The sequence below is a fragment of the Medicago truncatula genome, chromosome 3 (assembly GCF_003473485.1).
Source record: "Medicago truncatula cultivar Jemalong A17 chromosome 3, MtrunA17r5.0-ANR, whole genome shotgun sequence".
Classification (NCBI taxonomy): Eukaryota; Viridiplantae; Streptophyta; class Magnoliopsida; order Fabales; family Fabaceae; genus Medicago; species Medicago truncatula.
Window position 1 is genome coordinate 31269059 of NC_053044.1, and position 20727 is coordinate 31289785.

At 31.2% G+C, this 20727-nt stretch overlaps 2 protein-coding genes, 1 long non-coding RNA gene and 3 other non-coding genes across 6 annotated transcripts; 5 read left to right on the forward strand and 1 right to left on the reverse strand.

Moving 5' to 3' along the window:
* The first annotated feature begins 457 nt into the window (after positions 1-457).
* Positions 458-2052, forward strand: LOC25491097 (probable glutathione S-transferase parA). Its single transcript, XM_013605014.3, has 2 exons — positions 458-899; positions 1399-2052. The coding sequence occupies exons 1-2, from the start codon at positions 570-572 to the stop codon at positions 1741-1743; spliced, it is 675 nt and encodes a 224-aa protein (XP_013460468.1). The 5' UTR covers positions 458-569; the 3' UTR covers positions 1744-2052.
* Positions 2053-3499: 1447 nt separating this feature from the next.
* On the forward strand, positions 3500-5857 carry LOC25491098 (probable glutathione S-transferase parA). Its single transcript, XM_013605015.3, has 2 exons — positions 3500-3879; positions 5338-5857. Exons 1-2 carry the CDS (start codon positions 3550-3552, stop codon positions 5680-5682), a joined length of 675 nt encoding a protein of 224 aa, XP_013460469.1. The 5' UTR covers positions 3500-3549; the 3' UTR covers positions 5683-5857.
* A 1007-nt stretch (positions 5858-6864) lies between these two features.
* LOC112420562 (small nucleolar RNA snoR100) lies at positions 6865-6970 on the forward strand. Its single transcript, XR_003010743.1, has one exon. It is a non-coding gene; the product is annotated as a small nucleolar RNA snoR100 (small nucleolar RNA).
* Positions 6971-11792: 4822 nt separating this feature from the next.
* On the forward strand, positions 11793-11901 carry LOC25491099 (small nucleolar RNA snoR100). The gene has a single exon (XR_003010742.1). It is a non-coding gene; the product is annotated as a small nucleolar RNA snoR100 (small nucleolar RNA).
* Positions 11902-11924: 23 nt separating this feature from the next.
* Positions 11925-12005, forward strand: LOC112420573 (small nucleolar RNA snoR117). Its single transcript, XR_003010754.1, has one exon. It is a non-coding gene; the product is annotated as a small nucleolar RNA snoR117 (small nucleolar RNA).
* Positions 12006-14243: 2238 nt separating this feature from the next.
* On the reverse strand, positions 14244-14767 carry LOC112419795 (uncharacterized). Its single transcript, XR_003009855.2, has 2 exons — positions 14617-14767; positions 14244-14514 (listed from the first exon to the last, which is right to left on the reverse strand). It is a non-coding gene; the product is annotated as an uncharacterized lncRNA (long non-coding RNA).
* Positions 14768-20727: the final 5960 nt, after the last annotated feature.

The window sequence follows — 20727 nt, forward strand, 5'->3', positions numbered from 1 at the left end:
TATTTTTCTCTCAAGGTATATACACCTATGTGGATGTCCACCAATCTTTTTTCTTTTTATAATGCAATTGTTGTAGAGTTTTTATATTTATACATATCTCACTTTTCAACACACACTCAACATCTAATTTTCCCTTATCTCTTTATCTCTATCACATTTTTTAAGCCACTCTATTTTTTCTCTCAATATGTAGATGGATATATATGGGTGTACATAGGTATTTTCCTTTATCTTGATAGCCTTGTAACTTAATTTCAACAGTCAACACTGCTACATCCCGGGTCAACTACGTTTTCATAAAAATAGTCCAATTGGATAAGAATTTATTCCTTTCACATTTATAAAATGTCCACGTAATGCTTGTTATAGATACTACGTACAAAGATAGATGAAAAATCCAACTTGAGCAATGACTCCATCAATTATAAATATAAATGTCCACGTTTTATTTCTTCTCAAACAAGAAATGTACAACTATAAATAACTCAAACACCCACAAAGATTTAAATCATCTAACAACATCTTAGTTTCAACATACAAATACGAAAAACTATCAAGCAAGCTGCACAATGAGTCATTGCAAGGCTGAGGGTAATGTGATTTTGTTGGATTTTTGGCCAAGTTCATATGGAATGAGAGTGAAAATTGCATTGGAAGAGAAGGGAGTCTCATATGAGTGTAGACAAGAAGATTTTCAAGATAAAAGCTCTTTGCTTTTAGAGATGAACCCGGTTTACAAAATGATACCGGTTTTGGTTCATAATGGAAAACCTATATGTGAATCACTTAATATAGTTGAGTACATTGATGAAGCTTGGAACCAAAAACCTTCTCTTTTGCCCTCGGACCCTTACAAACGATCACAAGCCAAGTTTTGGGGAGATTACATTGACAAACATGTAAGTTACTTACATTACTATGTGTGTTATTATTTTTGGTTAGTCGTGCTATTGGTGTGAAGTATCCAGCACCTTTGTCAGACTAATTTCCGCCGGAGATTATAGCTAGCCACTTTTAGTGGGTTTCCACTCTCAACTACATTTTTTCGTCCATATTAATACTTAAGTAGATACATATGTATGAAATAACATCCGTTGAAAAAGAAAATAGGTCTTTCATAAAAATAAAATAAAACAAGTTCATAAGTAGATTTGAGTTCAACCATAAAAAGTGTACCATATTTGGTCTAACACTATATTATTTGATCTTTGTTACTCCCATTTTTGTATTATATCCATTCAAGCCCAAGTGGCTAACAATTTATACAGTTTACATGAGAGGACACACTAGAAATATAGAATAAAGTAAATATTTGTGTTTTTACCAAACATATAATTTTTTTAAAGAGTTGATTCATAGGGTATCATGGTTTAATTTATTGGATTCTAATTGATGTAGGTATACAACATTGGAAAGAAGGTGTGGACAGGAAAGGGTGAAGAACAAGAAGAGGGTAAAAAGAAGTTTATAGAATGCTTGAAGACTCTAGAAGATGAGCTTGGAGACAAGCCATATTTTGGTGGAGATGAGTTTGGGTATGTTGATGTGGCTCTTATACCCTTCACTGGTTGGTTTTACACTTACGAGACATATGGGAAATTAAGCATTGAGAAAGAGTGTCCTAAGCTTGTAGCTTGGGCCAAAAGGTGTATGAAAAAAGAGAGTGTGGCAAAATCACTTCCTCACCCTCACAAAATCTATGGTTTTGCAATGCAATATAAACAGAAACATGGACTTGAATAGAGATTGTTGGGGATTGCATGGGAACCGGAGGAGAAACTATGTGTGGAGAATAATCTATTGTTAAGCTTATGTTTATTATGGTCCGGGCAAACAATTGTGTAGCTTATGGAACAAGCGCTTATGTATAAGTTTGCATAAGTTATTTTGAAATGGAAATAATGTGTTATTGGTTGGGAGTGTCAAAATAAAAGTTACATTGTAACAAAAAAAAAAAGTTACACTTATAAGCATCGAAATTAATCTTAATATGTACGTTTGGATAGCCAAAAATGATTTTGAAGACTTAACTTGGTTTTAGTTTGATTAGTAGTTCTTGACTAGAATTGTTTTTCCTTTCCTTTTCTAGAATTAATTATAAGATTTTTAAGTGAACTAATACACTCAGGGGTGTGTTTGTTTCAAGTTTACCAAATTTATTTTTAGGAATAACATTCTTTCGAACATAAATATGAGAATTTTATTTTAAGGTATTTAGAAAAAAAAAAAATATTTGCTTAACATTATAATATTCCTAGAAATCATAAAAATATGGATTATAACAGGTAATTACACATGAATTTGTTCTCATCTTCATGAGAATTTTATTCCCACCCTTTTCTTTGGGAAAATTTTCCTATTTCGATGAACGTTTTATACTCGGGAATAAAATTTAGTAAACTTATAGCAAACATAGACATTTATATTTCTATCATTTTATTCCCATAAATTTATGAATATAACTTGAAACAAACACACTCTCAAATTTATTATTTCACTCAACGTTTTTTTTTTTTAAGGTCATACAAAAAAACAAAAGCTAACTAGAAATTAAAAACATCAAAGTTGAGCAGTGTATAAACATAAATTATTTTACCTTAAACAAACTTTTGACTAAAATTAGTTTCACAAAATTAAACAATTTATCACATTTTTCAACATTCACTCAACCTTTAATTTTCTTTTTATCTGTTTATTTATATTACATTATCAATCTATCACATTTTTTACATCACCCACTATTTTCCTCTCCACGTGTACCTATAGATATTCTCCTTTATCTTGATATTCAACGGTCAACACTGCTACATCCCGGGTCAACTACATTTTCATAAAAATTGACCAATTAGATAATAATTTATGAGGAAATAGTCATTTTAATCCTTGATTTTACACCTAACTGTCATTTTAATCTCCGATCCAGGATAAAATACAATAAAGTCTTTGAATGTCTATCTCTGTTATCGGTTTAGTTCTTACCGTTAAAAACTTCTGTTAAATGGTGATGTGTCAATTATAAGGATCAAATTGAAAGTGAACTTTTTTTTATTATGAGAAAAAAAGAAAAAATTATTTTTTATTTATGATAAGAAAAAAAATCAGTTTAGTCCTTGTCATTGGCTCTGAGAATTTTTTTTTTACAAAAAAAATATATATTTTTTTTAATAAAAAAAAAAATTAAAAGCATTTAAGCCAAGAAAGAAAAAGCATTATATGTCTATGACTAAAACATTATCTTTAACAAAAAGAGTAAGGACTGATGCCCTTTCATAATTTTCTTGGGTAGTTTCAGTCAATGATAACATAAAGAATGAAATAATTTTCAAATTAGTTTTAAAAAAAGAGTAAGGACTTATGTCTTTCACAATTTTCTTGGTCAGTTTCAGTCCCAATAAAAAAGAACACAAAAAAGTGACCTAAGCAATGACTCTATCAATGTATAGTTTATAATTATAAACTTTCCACGCTTTATTTCGTGTCAAACAAGAAATGCACAACTATATATAAATAATCCAAACACCACAAAGATCTTAATCATCTAACAATGCAATGAGTCAATACATGGATAAGGACAGTGTGGTTTTGTTGGATTTTTGGCCAAGCGTATATGGAATGAGAGTGAAAATTGCTTTGGAAGAGAAGGGAGTCTCATATGAATGTAGACAAGAAGATTTTCAAGATAAAAGCTCTATGCTTTTAGAGATGAACCCGGTTTACAAAATGATACCGGTTTTGGTTCATAATGGAAAACCTATATGTGAATCACTTAATATAGTTGAATACATTGATGAAGCTTGGAATCACAAACCTTCTCTTTTGCCCTTAGACCCTTACAAGCGATCACAAGCTAAGTTTTGGGGAGATTACATTGACAAACATGTAAGTTAATATATAGCTTTATCTATTTTAGAGTGATGTATTTGTATGTTTTTATATATGGATCGTTCAACCTCCCAATCTAAACTTTCAGAGACAATTTTTATATACATTTAAGCCCTAATTTTTTTTGGTTAACCTTACTATTATTAGTGTGAAGTATCCTCCGATTTTGTCTTACTAATCTCCTTTTGAGAATTTGGCTAGCCATATTTATGGAGTCTCCACTTTCAGCTATATTCGGAAAATATTTGAGTGATTTTAAAATTTGATGGTTTTAGTGTATTTTAGATGAAAGATAATGATGGATTAAAATAAATTATTTTGATGAGAAATAATTATTAGTTAAAACAGAGATAGAGACGAAATCATCAAACACAAAGTCACCAAAGTATAACCCACTATATTTTCTATCCATAATGTTTAAGAATATATATATATATATATATATATGAAAGAATGTCTCTTGAAAAACAAAATATATTGTCCTTTCATAAAAATAAAATAAAAACATTTTTATTTAAGATGTGTTTGGTTATGCGGTAACACAAATTGATTTTGAATGAATTTATTTTATAAAATTGATTATGACTAAAAGTTAGTTGAATATAAAATAATATATGTTTGAATATATTATTGCAGTGTCGGCCCAAGGGTAAGACTCTCGCTTTAGGCTCACAACAACAACAAAAAAATCATTAGATTATACAAGCAAAATGACATCATATTCTAATAAAAATGAAGCAACATATATTCAACCTTGTTTTATGCCTCACTAAATATTAAAAATTATTGGATTGTCCCTTTATTCATTTAAAAGTGGATTACATAATAAATTCAAGGCTCTTGACCCAAAAATGAAAAAATCAAGGCTACAATCAATTGTAAAAGCCAAAAACTATAAGTTATAGTAAAATCAATTCGACATGTAAAATCAATTATTCTTGAACATGTTAGGAAACATGATATCCAATGAAGGAATGAGAGAAAACTCAAATAATCTTTGTATTGATGATAAAGTGAATATTACAAATGAGTGAATTGACCCACTAATGGGGTGGCTACAACTATATATACTACTATAGGACTATTTACTACTTGAAGTTAAACTATATCTCTAATAGAACACATTGAACCGTGTCAAAGTCAATTCTATATCTTTAAAATCAAATTTAACCTCTCCAAAATTGAAATCAAACATACACGTAATTTGGGTTCGTCATAAATATTGAACAATATTTTATCAACTAGTATATAATTTGATCTTTGTTACTCTCACTTTTACATTATTACACATTCAAGCCCTAGTGGCAATCACATGAAAGGACATACTAGAAATATAGCATAGGCCATAAAGTCAATTTTGGTGTTTTCACCAAACATATAATTTTTATATCTTTTAAAAAAAGAGTTATTCATAGGGTATCATGGCTTAATTTTGTTGGATTCTAATTGATGTAGGTATACAGCATTCGAAGGAAGCTATGGAAAGGAAAGGTTGAAGAACAAGAGGAAGGTAAAAAGAAGTTTATAGAAGGCTTGAAGACTCTAGAAGATGAGCTTGGAGACAAGCCATATTTTGGTGGAGATGAGTTTGGGTATGTTGATGTGGCTCTTATACCCTTCACTAGTTGGTTTTACACTTACGAGATATATGGGAAACTAAGCATTGAGAAAGAGTGTCCTAAGCTTGTAGCTTGGGCCAAAAGGTGTATGGAAAAAGAGAGTGTGGCAAAGTCACTTCCTCACCCTCACAAAATCTATGGTTTTGCAATGCAATATAAACAGAAACATAGACTTGAATAGAGATTTTGTTGGGATTGCATGGGGACCGGAGAAGAACTTTGTAAGAAGAATAATCAAACATAAGATTGAAATAGTGTATCATAAAATATGAATTAGATTGGCATCTATTGTTAGTGTAAAATAAATTTATGCTTATTATATAATAATTAATATGTAAAATAAGATTATGTTGTCATCTGACTATAAGCTAAGACGGTAAGTATAGTCACCTCTTTTGAATCGAATTAAAAAGATGAAAAATGTATTATTGGTTGGGAGTGAAAAAGAAAAAAAAAAAGAAAAAAAGAATAGTTACATTTACAATGCATGAAAATCAATCTTAATGTGTGTTTGGATACCACAAAAATTGTTGACTTAACTTGATTTTAGTATGTTTGATAATTATGGATTAGAGTTAATTTTTTTTTTTTTGCTCTATAATTGATTATAACATGAAAGTGAGATTTTTAGTTTCTTTACTCTAAACCTATACACTTAAATTTGTTGTTCATTCACTTTTACGTGAAAATATACACATACAAATTATTTTACCTTAAACTGTTAAAAAAAGAACTAAAATTAATGTTACAAATCAATTAATTCAATTAAAATCTAAATTATACTAATTCAGTTTGTATCACTCTAAAACCAAAGACACATTGTTAAAACTAATTTTTTTTATTAGAAAAATCATGGGTTCATGGTCATCCCATTTGACCTACACACACCTTGTAGACATTTGAGTATGGGGCTACCAAATTGAGGTATTGCTTTTTAGGCACATTGCAATTTCTCATAAAAAACACAAAACTACTGAAAATGCCCACAGATAGTTGACAAAATCAGAAGTGAGAATATGAAAAAGGGTGGTGTAAGTAACATTTTTACCTTTAGCTCCTTACATTCCCAACCAACCAAGCAATTTGATAAAACTAAGCCCAGAAAGCACAAACCCTAAAAATCCCTCTTCCACATTATAAATACCACTATCCCAACTCTCATTCAGCTCAAAACCTCATAGTCATAGTGTGCCGTTTCACAAACCCTCTCTAATAATTCACCTAGATTAATTTTTTTCACATTCATATTAGTTTTATAGTCTTTTTTTTTTTTCTTCATTATCATATTTATTTTAGATTGTTATTGTTATTTTAGGAAGTATTAAACAAATTCGTGCACAATAAGCCGATGGTCTGGAATTAAGAATGAAGGAATCATTGCTGTGTGCACGAAAATTAAATTTTAGGTCCGCATGTCTGCCCTCTATGATCTTTGATTTGATTTTAGGGCCTGGTAACGACCTACATTTTTTTCTCGTTTATTTTATCTAATTCTCTTCTCTTGTTTGTGTGATATATCTTTATTCATTTTAAAATTATTCATACTTTATAGAAAACTTCATTTTAAATTTTGGGTTAATAGTGATTTTACAACCAAAAATTTCCGCTTGGTCGTCCCTCCTATCTGCAAGAAATAGCGTTTGTTTGTCCACACAATTGTTGTGGCATTGTGAGAAATACTCACTTATAGTTATAGTATTGTATTCTTACAATTCCGCAATGATTATATGGACAAGTAACTGAACTGTCAGCGGATTTTAATCGAGAACCATTGAAATGTTGGTGTTTTAATACCTTCAAGGGGCTCTTGATATCATGTTTTCATTTGTAGTATGAGAAATGTTAGCCACACTTATTAGTTGTTTTTCAATACATTTTATGTATTTTTTATTTTTTGAAGGAATACATTTTATGGATGAAATCAATGGATAATTAAGTGGAATTTATTTCTTAAGTATGAGGCCTACTATGATTTAAGTCAATTAAAAAAATTAGATGTTGAAGAGAGTGTTGTTAACATTATCCATAACTTTGCATATGTGCCCCTAATTTTCTAGGCAGTGTTGAGAGCAATACTACCGTTCATTAATTTAATTTTATAAAAATTATTAATTTATAAGAAAGAAACACAACTTTCAAGATTTTTTTAACTTTCATTTAATTTTTGTCTTTACAATATTTAGTATTTCACAAATTTTTATGAAGGTATATTTGTAAAAATATTCAAAAAAATTACAAGTTTGATATTTTTATATTTTTCTTCTTCTAAACATTTAAAAACTTTTTCCTTAAGGCTCTATTTACTAAACATAGTGGATGAATTAATGTATAATTTATAATAAAATATTAACAAAACAAAAAACGTAGGGGACAAAGCCCCACCAAGAAACTGGATTAAGACTCTCAAAGGAGTGGAGTCATTGCAAACATCTCTAATAATAGAGTTATCAAATAAAAAGGAAGGTGCAGAATTATAAATACAAACATTGTGGGGATTGAAACCCTCCCTAGCCATGCATGCGGTCAGCTGCAACATTAGCATCTATGCAGAATGTTTGGCCTTCTAGTTTTGAGTCAAATTCAATGGTGAAGATTGACATACCTCTAACCTTTGTTATTTCAAGACTTTTTAAAATTGCCCAAAGTTCAGAATTTGCTATTTCAAGACTTTTAAAAATTGCCTAAAGTTCAAAATATACAACAAAACATTAAACCAATGTAGTCTCTAGCAATCCCTCCCGCAGACAACCCTGCTACCATAATCCTTCATGGCTCCATCACAATTTAATTTGACAGTACCACAACTAGGAGGGATCCAGCTTTGAATTGATGAATTAGCGATGTTGTTATTAGACTTAGGAATCATGAGATTCAATTCAGTCCAAGCCTCTTTGATATTAATGACCATAGCGTGTTGATTCGGATGGTAGAAGTCACAACATTCAGGATTATGTTATTGAAAATATAGTTATTTCTAGCTCACCAAAGACAATCCACATTAACTAAACTATGCTCCAACCCTCAATATCCATTCTAGAAAGGTTTCAGAAAAGTCAATGTTGCATATCACCAAAGTTATAAAAATTTGGAGATGTGTTGCCAAGAATTTTCTTCCAATGTTGTGTGAATAATGGGCTCTGGTTAAACGTTACATATGAGGCGCTTGCCACTTCCTGATGCACTTGTAAAGATGGGGAATGGCTAGAAGGGGAATGGTTAGCATGGGAGAATTTGCCATCTGGAGACCTTGCCCAGGCCAGAGAATCAACTAGCGCTTCAGAGTGAGGTGCTGGTAAAGATCAAATTTACTCTATGATGTAAGGAGGGAGGAGACTTGGAAGCAAACTAAGGTTCTAATCTCCTGCATCATTTGCAAACTCCTTGAGAGTCAACATAACATCATCAATCGTAATTGGCAGGTTTGTATGAGAGTTTAGGGGGACAGCGTTTGGAACTCACATATTGCTCCAAAAATTAATGTTATCTCTTTGACCAATTATCCATATTAATGTTATCCCCAACTTCTGCATATCTCTCACCACAGATTGGAGCCAACTTGAAGGATTTGAGGCATGATATATGATTACCACGTCTATATTTAGCTTTAATGATTTCGACCCAAAAAGCATCCATCTTATGACTCAAGGATCATCCCACCTTCATCGTAGCAGTGAGATTCATATCGCGAGCAATTATGAGCGCCAAGTTCCCCAACTCTCCGTAACTCTTTTTGGGTGCAAATGGAAGCCCAAGAGGTGATGATGAACATATCATATGCTGCACCTTCTGAGATTTAGAAAACTCCATAGATATCACTAATTTTTTTCGATTTTGACCATAGCTTTATACTGATGAACCCCCTTAAATTCACTAATATCCAACAGGTTATGGTGTTTCACCCTGCCATATGTTGCCATATTGATAAATTACGGTAGCACTACCCATCACCCCACTAAGAGCATAAACATCGGTTGTCTTAAGGGTGTTTTCGTCAAAACCAATAGTACTTTGTGAGGGGTGCATGGATAATTCACGTTCTTTTTATAGTTCTTATTAAGCATCGTGGTTCAACAAGGACACAATTCCTCTTTGACAATTCACTGTTGGCCATACACATATTTTATTTTAATTAAAACACTGAGATTTTATATAAAATATAAATACAAGGTATAGTATAATATTTAGTGAGACTTCTTTTAAAGTTTTGAAGAGTGTTATGAATATTTAAAAAATATGGTTGGTTTGTTTAAATATTTTGGAAGTGTCACTACCAAAAAATAATAATTTGAAAGTCTGAAATAATGTAAAAATATTGGTTGTGGTCCATTAAAACCACCAAATAGAGTATCATGGATTTGTATGCTCTAATAACACTTTTCACACACACGCACACACATTTTCCGGTCCTTTTCTTATCTTTTCTTTTTCGCTTAACACGAATTTTCCGTTCTTCTATTCTATGTTTAAATAAATATTAATCCTTATGAGCATAGTTCAGTTGACAGGAACAATGCATTGATATATGCATAGAATGAAGTTTGAACCTTGAACACGCTACTTATTCATCTTAAAAGACGAATTCTAGTCATTAGATTACTTGACAAAAAAAAAGGGTATTAGAGTACATTACAAATTTTCAAAAAAAAAAAAAAAAGTGGAAACTCTCTCTTTTGCATTTCTCTCACTCTTGTGAGCCGTCACCGAAACCCTAATTTCTTCTTCATCCACCAAAGAGGGGTGATTTGGGGTCAATTTTGACCTAAAATCACCCATCTAACTTGGTTTCTCTCTATCCATTCTATTGAAATAAGTGTTTTTCACATCTATTCCGTTTTTGATTTTGTGATTTTTTTGTCTTAGTGCGACGTTGGTTTGTTCGGAGTAGTTTGTCTTTCTTGTTTTGTTCATATATTTGTTTGATTCAGATTGTCAGATCAGCTTTGATCTAGTGCAGATCTAATCCATGACTTTGGCGTCGTCCACGCTGTAGATCCGGAGACACGGGTATTCCGGAGACTTGAATGTGATCACATGTGTAGTCTTTTGTATTTTGTCGTTTTATGCTATTGACATGGATGTTGTGAGTTTGTTCGCAGATTCATTCTTTTTGTTTTTAGCGAATTAAATTGTATCGATGTACTCTATCAATTTAAATGAATAAATATCATTTATTTTGTCAAAAAAATTATTATTTTTTGATAAATAAAACAAAACTTATATTTGTTGTTGGTGCACAATTATTTTTCCTTTATTTCATTATTATCATAATCTTCCATGGCTGGGTTTGTTTTAATTTATATGTATGTAATTTTTGCCTTTATTTCATTGTTATTGCTATTGCAATTCCATAGATGACAATTAAAGTATGTATGTCTTTTAAAAGAAAATAATTAAAGTATGCATATCCCCTAAAAAAACTAAATCAAAGTATTTATGTAAATAATTTTTTTGAGTATTTAATTTTCTAGGGTGGTATATGAAAAAGGGGATGAAGGTTTCTGGATATGGATATGAAGAAAAGGTGTGTTCATGGAGATTGGGCATGAATAGTGAAGAAGAGAATGAAGAGAATGGAGGAGGTGTTTTGTTGGAAGAGAATGAAGAGATATGAAGAATATATGTGTGTTAAAAAAGGATGAAGATTTGAAGAGTGAAGAAGATGAACCTTTGAAGAGTCAAGAACATTCAAACATTTTATTTTTAAAAATAAAAAATTTCCTAAAACTAATATCAAAGTATTGGTAAAAAAAAAACTGTCAAAGTAATTTATGAGTTTGTGTTTGGATGTAAGAGATCGTTGAGGATAATAAAATTATAGAAGACAATTTGATGTATATGAAAAATTAATAGACTGATAAATTATTATAAAAAAAAAAAAAATATTGTTTATTATGAATGTGGGGGTGTAAAAAGTATTTTAGTAATGTGAATGTGTAAAATGGGTGGTGCAAGTAACATTGTTTATTTGACATTGGGCCAAACTTCATAAATTCCAACCCGAAACAATTTAAGCCTTAAGAAGCAGTCAAAACCCTAAAACGCTCTCTGCCCTTCTATAAATACACTAAACTAGTTCCATTCTTCACAACTGTGGCCACTCTCTCACTCCCACATTCGTTTCACTAACTCGCATCCAATTTTTCTTTTGCTTAGCTTATGAATTCATGTTTGTTCTATTCTCCTATAAGATCTTTCATATATTAAAATTATTATCGTTAATATTGTTATTTTTTATTTTTTTTCGAATTATTAGTGAATTCGTGCACAATAAGCCGATGCTCTGGATGAAAACAATGAAGGAAGCATTGCTGTGTGCACGAAAATTGAATTTCTTAAGGTCCGCATGTCTGCTCTCTTTGATCTTTGACTTGATTTGAGGGCCTGGTAACGACCTATATTTTTATCATATCATTATTAATTATTTGCCTGTGATGTATGAATATTGTCCGTACCATCTGAGAGATTATTCTTTGATCGATACAATAATTCTTGAATCTGAGGCTTCTTCATTCATTTCTGTTTTGATTGAAATAATAGGCAACAATTTAGAGTCTCTGATTTGCTTATACTATAGTGATTTCAGTGCTGTACGTTGCCGATAATAATTGGAATTGATAATTTTTTGCATCTGTCTCCTTAGGCTTATGCGTTATGTCTTTCCTACAACGTAAAAATTTTATTTAGTACATTATGATTTATTATTGCTTATATGTATTGAGAAAAAAGAAATTGTTATCAAATTCATGAAAAAAGAAAAGACATTTTGATCTGTACAATTGATTAACGTAGATGGCCATATTCATCTCTTCGACCAAAAAAAAAACCAAACTTAATCATGTGTTCATTCCAAACAAGCATCACCACACTTTATTCTTCTCTTCTAACCATATTATGTTCACAAACCTAGATTTTTTTTAAATAATTAAATAAATCAATATCAAATCATTTAAAACTTCAGACTTGCATTACAAAAACCCAAACATCAACGGAATATGTGGATTGAAGTAACTTTTGAAGAGTGAAAAGAGAAGGGTTGATTCTAAGTGGAAGGGAGCACAAATTGCAAAAATTGAAGTGCTGTATCTCAAATCATTGTTAAATGTTTCTTTCTCCGCAAGTAATTCTAAGTTGCCAGCCAGTTCTGTCATTAGGGAATTTTCTATCCTAAAGGCTTTCAATGTTTCAATCCACCCTCCAAAGTTGCTTATAGTGATGGAAGTCGTCTGGAGTCCCCCAGTTTCGGGATGGATTAAAGGTAACTGCGATGGAGCTTTTGCTGTAGGGAAGGCAGTATGTGGAGCAAATTTTAGAAACTCTAAGGGTTAATTCATGGGATGCTTTGCAGAAGGTCTGAACAATGGTAGTGGTTCAAGCTTTCAAGTCTCAAGACATTATTCCTTGGCAGCTAAGAAAAAAAATGTAGTAACTGTCTTAATATGACTTCAAGCATGAATTTCATAGTTTTTCACATCTCTTTAGGGAGGGCAATGCTTGTGCAGATGCTCTTGCTAATATAGGCTTAACTCTAGATACTTATGTGTATTATTACTCTTCACCTATATAAGTAAGGAGTGATTATCTTAAAAATAGGCTAGGTAGAGCTACTTTTTGGTTTAATCACTCTTGAGAAGGTTTAAGTGTTATCCCCCTTCTTTGGTTAATATACTAGGGATAATATCTCCTTGCTACTCCTTGTTTTTTAAAAAAAAATTGCAAAAATTAAAGTAGAGAAGGTTGAGAGGGTAAATGGTTTAGATTGGTCGGTTGGAGAAACAAGTATGTGAAGCAAAAATTGAAAATGAAAATGATTTATACACTCAGTGTGCCACATAAGCATACTTGCACTTCTTTACATTGTTATTATCAAAATATCATACGTGGAGTATTATGAGTGAACCAAATTGGTTTTTACATACACGGGGGCGCGCGCGCACAGTCTCTCTCTCTAAATTTGTGTTACTACTCTCTCCGTCTCAAATTGTATGTCGTTTACAATATTAATAAAACATTAATGTTATTTTTCCTATCATATCCTTAATTATTTATTACTCTCTCTTCTTTTAATTCTTTCATTTATCTATCACATATCATTTAGTAAGGATAATTTTGTAAAACAACTCATAATATCACTTTCCAACACAAAATGTCATACAATTTGGGACGGAGGGAGTATGATTTTTTTTAACAGGTACTAATATATGTTCTTTGTGTATAACATGCCATTCTTATGATAAATGTATCAGTAGAATAATTGATTACTTTACATCATCATATTGAGTTTAGTTATAAATGTATTTTTTTTAAATGACAAAATATATTGAACCTACAATAGTCTATAGCACAAGAAAAACTAAGCCCGGTTCATAGAGTCATATATAAATCTAATAAAAAGAAGGATACTCACAAAAATAAATAAATAGTTAATACATGCAAGTTGTTGTAATATATTATTATATTTTTTTTATATTGATGACATAGTTTTCCATATCTTATATCAGAGAACAAATCATTTGAGGTTGTTAAAAAAATAATATGTAGGAGAATTATAATTTGAAGTGTGAGAAAAACTGATAAGTGTTATAATATTATAACATAAGTATAAAATTACCGGCTTAAAAGTAACATAATAACTAATTTTGAACTTATTTGGTAAAGATATTCTAACAGGCAGTAAGGTTGAAAAAATAATATGATATGCCTGAATTGAAGGACAATGTGATATCTCCAAATTTAAGACAGAGGAAGACAATCTAAATAATAATATTTTATTTTTAATTTAGTTTCATTTTTCATCTTAGACTACAATGTATAATTACGTGGTCCGTGAATACAATAAAATAACTAAATAAAAACTCATTGAATTTTATAGTAGAATCTTAAGGGCACATCTGTCACGTACATGTACAATAGTTCTGTCTATTGTACATCAAAAAATATGCCTCCACACACGTTGGTTTCCAAGGAAACGTGCATATATATTCTGGACAATCAGAATCTTGTTTACATTTGCGACCTGTTGTAATGAAAAAAAAGAGTAGAAGAGTGTTATTAAAATGAGATAAAATATTATGTAGGAGGTAATTAAGGAAATTTAAAACATTCAAAAATGGATTACCTTCAACGTTCATTGAAACTAAAAATACGGAAATAAAATTAACCATAACATAAATAAATTTGATAATTTCAACCATATTTTCTTCCATGTGCATGTAAGAAATAAAATATGATTTTATCAATTTATAATCTATATATAGCTTATCTTCTCCTTACATACATTAAATAGATTTTAGTGCTAATGGAGTTGTAAGAAAATGTCTCCTGGATACATCAAAGTGTCGTGTTTTTCCTTTAACATACTTATTAAACTTTCCCTCATTCTTAAAATTAGAATCATTATTAAATGTCTTTAAAATATATAACAACATTGTATCTGTCCCTTTCACATACTAGGTAAAGAGGTCACATGAAAAACTTAACATTCATAAGAATTAATTTTTATTTTTTCCAAGTTTCAATTATTTTTCATCCTTTCACTTGACGGAAAAGGGAAAATTACAAAAGAGGTATAATATTGTTGGATTTCAAGTGACTCGTAGTTTATAGTAGAGCTATAACTATTGCATAAGTTAGATTTCAAAGTCACAAATAATTGATGAAGGTAGTATGCAAAGTTTATGATTGACTCAGATTGATGGAAATGCATGCAGTAGCAACCCAAATTTCTAAACCCTATAATGATTATACCTAGGGGCGGAGCCAACTTGTATCCTGGGGATGCAGCTGAACCCCCTCACCCCTTTAATTTATTACCAATTACCAAGTGTTTTTCTATCATGAACCTCCTAGAAAATAAGATTTGCACCATCTCTCCTGTGACCGTAAAAGTTGCACACATATTACATCATGTTGTTCAATAAGATAGCGTACACCTATTGACTCTTTCAATTTAAGGCTAACATTAATCTTTTCTATTGACTCTTTACTTTAACGTGTTACTAGTTTACTTGCTTTTAAGTTGTTATTAGTTTACTACTTCTGCACATCCTAAAACTTAGTATTTTAAAATGACTAGATCACTACATCAAACTAAGAACAAGATATATATTGTACAACATTCCTATATTTTTATTTTTTTTTACTATTTCTATTCCTTATATTATTTTTTAAATTCTTTTTTACTTTTTCTAGAGACTATTTCCTGTCTAATATTAGTGATATTTCTGTTATATTATGGATGTGCATATCAGTGTTAAATTTGTATCTTTGAAAAAATAAAATGATCTTTAAAAAAAGAATTAATTGAAACTAAAAGACGTATTGTTTATCCATTCTACTGTGAAATTTTTGAAAACTAGATTAAGTATGTAATCAAAAGGAAGATGAATTGACGAACGATTGTCTCGTGACATATTGAAAGAGATATATTCGACAACATTGATAAAGAGTTTATTACTCAACAAATCCATAACATGAAATTGGGTAGAGGACAATTGTAATGTATGTTTGCAATTTTTTAAGTACAATATAATTTTTTAATAAATATAATTTTGTATATATTATTATAATTATTAATTAAAGTTTTAAATTTTGAACCCCCTACCCCAGAGTCCTGACAACGCCACTGATTATACCACGTGCAATGTTTACATCGTCACTAACCACAAAGAGGATGAGAGAGGAAGCACATCCAATCAAACACAAATCTTATTGTTTCCTTTTAGTAAACCATGGATGAAATTGCCTTATATATCATATCAATGTTATAACTACAATTTATTCATTTGTTCTTACGTACTATGATTAACTAGTAAACTAAAATTTATTTATTTTGTCACTATAAGCCTTTTAGTAAACCATGATGATGTACCAATTGCATGTAACGTTTAAGATATGTGTTACATAAGCATAACTCAATTGATAGAGACATTGTATAATTTATGCAGGGGTTGGGGTTCGAACTCCGGACATCCCATTTCTTACATTTAAATGTGTGAGCTCTAACCACTAGGCTACTAGACAAAAAAAAAAAAAAATATGTGTTTAAAATCATTAATTAGGTTTAACAAAGGAATATGTCATGTGTACTATAAGATTTGTGCAAGTTAAAAGTTTGTAAGACAGATATAGATAATTTTTTATAACAAATTTAAAATTATGTAATTGTTGTCAAAAGGCGAAAAAGAAGTTTTAGGTGACAATTCTACTTTAAAAATTTACTTTTTGTTTTTTTAATTTTTTTTATAAGGACGCTACTTTTTTTAACAAATAAACATAATAATTATATGGCATTGAGGCATGATAATTAAGAATATAATATTCCTTTTCTGAGTGTTAACCCTCTTGTTCGCAATTTAATTTTGCATCTAATAAATTTTTGAATAAAAGTTGCTAGAAAAAATTTGAAAAATAATTTTCCTTTTCTAAGTGTTAACCCTCTTGTTCGTAATGTATTTTGGAGTTTGACCGAGAGATAAATAAAGTCTAACAAAAAGTTATTTCACCCATATATCAAATTTGGGTTCTTCTGAATGATTGATAGTATTTTCTAGGTTTATTAGATCGTTTGATCCCTTATTTAATTTCATGTTTTCATTTTGGTCCCACAATTAATAAATATGGCGTTTTAGTCCCTCACCTTTTCCTCCGTTTGCCAAATAAATCCTGACTGTTAACTTAACTTCAAATGTCTATGGTAGACCAATTTTAAAAGTGGTCCATCGTAGACCTTATTAATTTTGTTAATTTTAACTATTCGATCTATTTATCATAAAATGGACCGTTAGATCTTCACTTTACTGTTCTTGATCTTTATAAACTAATGCTAAAAACGTGAAATACCTTGAATACCCCTAAAGCCAAATTAAAAATCCAACTTTCTTTCTCTTCTTCTTCTCAAACGTGATCTGATTCCTTCTTCATAAACCCGGACAAATCTTCTTCTCATAAACAGCACCACCACCACTCCGATCACCACCGTCACCATGCCGTCAACCACCACCTTAATCCTCCTTACACTGACGGCTCTGATATTCAAGATCACCACTACCACCGCAACACCAATAATCAGCCTCGATTCCCACCTAACAACCCAATCCCACACCGATCCAACAGCCACAACTGACACCTTCACCACTCTCCCCTCCCATTTTCTTCGACAGATCTAAACACCTCTTATCTTCATAAACCCAAACGCAGGAGCAACTGTAACGCTCTTATTTCTATTTAAGCAATTAAACATGCGAATAATACATTTATTCAAGAAATAGAGATTACGTCTTATTCAAAATTCAAAAACCGATAGACATGTATATGAACTTCAACAGTCGCAGCGGAATATAAATCAGAGTGATCAAATATATACATGCCATGAGCAAATAAATCATGTCTCAAAGATAAATCTCAAAACTCAAACATACGGGTAGTCATCAACAAAATCATAATCCAACGGAAAATATAAACAACCTAATCTAGACCGACACGACAAGCCTAGATCAGAGCCGACACGACCCGATATCGGAGAAAGCTCCCGATATCCCATGCAAAGACTCACCGAGCACTACTCCTTCACAACGTCTACTCACCCATACAGGCAAGTAGGCGGTTAAAACCACTGAGGGTAAGCATTACATTATCATAATCCAGATAATAATCAAATCAATTAATATCATGTACTTGAATAATAATAGTCATGCACAAATACTTATATCACAACTTGATAGTTCATATCCACATATATCAATCACATGAATAATTATTCAATCATAAATATTCCTTCACAACAACAATCATTATCATCATTCATTCATCTCAATTCATCATCAATCACATATTTCACATAGGACTCATGCTATGATATGCACTTATTGACTCATAAATGCATGTGGTACCAAATCTCAACAAGGTCGTCACCTTTCGATGCCACTTGCACATCGAATGTAAGGGCTCACACCTGCCTTACAATAATCTCGAAGTAAAAGAGTCATCCCTTTTACAGCAACAACGACTATGATGCATGGACATGTGTAAGGACTCGATAATGCGACAACAATTCACAATCTCAACCTCAATATATAGGACAACACCCAATTATATTGATTATCTCCACATCATTGCATTATCAAGAAAACATGCCCATACACAAATAAATCATAGTATTCACCATCATCACATTAACATGATCATCAATAATCCACAATGTTATTCAACATCAACTATCACATATAGTTCACCAATTCGGGCATTCTCATATTCCAAGTAAGAGGGAAAACAACATCTCATGATAAATATTATATTCAACATCTACAGTTCATCATACATAAACATGATTATCAATAATCAACAATGTCATTCAACATTATCATTCACACAATTTCACTTAACCATATGAACATTTCACCGTACCAACTTGAAACGAAACAATCATAAACAAGTTAAAACAATTAACCAATCTTAATCGACAATGTATACATGAAATAAAGTCGTCTTCGGATCATCAACATTAACCCAAGCACAACTTAAGTTCATAGAAAAATCTCATTTTCACAACCTTTCACTTCCCACCCGAAATATCATTTTTACTTTGATTAAGATATTGACCACCCTTGCAAGCATCACCTAAGTCTATATGAGCTGTAGGTTCACTTGCAAGCCTTATTAGATTACAAAATTTGTTTTCGACAAAGTTTGGAATTCTCAAAATTTCACAAGTCAAGACTCATTTAAAAAATTACAAGTATATGCAAGCAATCATTGTTCCAGTAGGTTTTGGAGGATTAACAGTGGTTAAACATTTTTAAGACATCATTTAAGAAAACTCGGATTGGCCCCCAAAGACCCGGAACAAAAGATCAAAGTGGCTGAGACTGGAGCTGTTCGCTTAAGCGACCACCTGGTTCGCTTAAGCGAACAAGTTATAGTAGCAACTCACTTTGTTCACTTACTTGCTCGCTCACAGTTCACTTAAGCGAACTGAACCCAGAAAAGACTATGAATGTTCGCTTACCAGGTCTCTTAAGCGAACCTCTAAGCGAACCTTCACAGGTTTGCAGAAAAAGTTATGGGTTTGGAACCCTTTCCACTCAAAATTATATCTCAAACCATCAACACATTCACATTTCCAAATACATAAATGCATACTCAATTGTTCACTCTAAGTACTTCATTAAACACAATATCAAGTTTGGAAAAGTTCCACAGCTCAAAGAAAAAGTTATGATAAGTTTTCACAAAAATCCACATGACCCATGTGTAGTAATTTAATCATATCTCAAGTTCTAATAATTATTTGGACGTCAAACCAAAGTCATTAGAAGGCTAACAAAATTATCTACAACTTTCATGTTTACTCCAAAGTCCAATTCAAAACAGAAACGTGTGAAAAAGACACAAGAACGCGAAATCAGAAATGCTGTCAAAAGGCATTTCGCTTAAGCGAACAGTTCTTCTCTTCACCTCTTCTCTCCCTACCTCTCCTTCTCTCTATGAAAATTGTTTTGTGAAATGAATAAACATTCTAAGACAACCCTACTGTTATCCCCCTTAATGGGCTTAACTCAAAATTTTAATGGGCCTAACCCATCCTAACACAATTCAAAAGTTTCTATTCAAACCGCGGTAATAACTAACAACGGTAAAATATAACCCACGGTTACTAACGGTAAAAACTAATTACTACACTGGTAACTTAGTAAAATAAGGGTTCTCACTAATTAATAAAATAATTCTTACCAAATTACCATTTTACCCTTACCCGCCAAATGACCAAAATACCCTTCTAATACGGCAATCCCCTTAAATGCACCCGATGACAATAAAATACACACAATCACAAATAATCACATAATAAAAGTAATTAAATAAAACTAGCTAAAAATCGGGCTGTTACAGCAACCACAAGAGAAACGGAAGAGAGACGACAACGCCGATGTCGAATCTTCTCTTCACACTTCGGTAGCGCTGGCGTTTTCCCCGTCTTTAAACACCTTTTTGTCTTCTCTTGTCAGTGATGAAAATGTTGAGAATGTTGAAAGGGAAAATGGATTTTTGTTAAAACTGTGATTGAGAAACTGTGAATGTTGAAACTGTGATTGTGAACTTGAGACTGTGATTGTGAAACTGTGATTGCAGAAACTGTGTTGTTGTTGATGTTGTTCACAACAATTTTTTTTAGAGAGAAAAGATGATTAGAATTTTGATGATGATAATTTTCTTTTTATGGGTTTTTTTA

What these genes read in the sequence shown, in the direction of transcription:
- LOC25491097 (XM_013605014.3), top strand. Translation starts at nt 570, where the DNA reads ATGAGTCATTGCAAGGCTGAGGGTAATGTGATTTTGTTGGATTTTTGG. An exon ending in GAGATTACATTGACAAACAT is followed by an intron (nt 900 to 1,398) that starts GTAAGTTACTTA and finishes TAATTGATGTAG; the next exon opens with GTATACAACATTGGAAAGAA.
- LOC25491098 (XM_013605015.3), top strand. Translation starts at nt 3,550, where the DNA reads ATGAGTCAATACATGGATAAGGACAGTGTGGTTTTGTTGGATTTTTGG. An exon ending in GAGATTACATTGACAAACAT is followed by an intron (nt 3,880 to 5,337) that starts GTAAGTTAATAT and finishes TAATTGATGTAG; the next exon opens with GTATACAGCATTCGAAGGAA.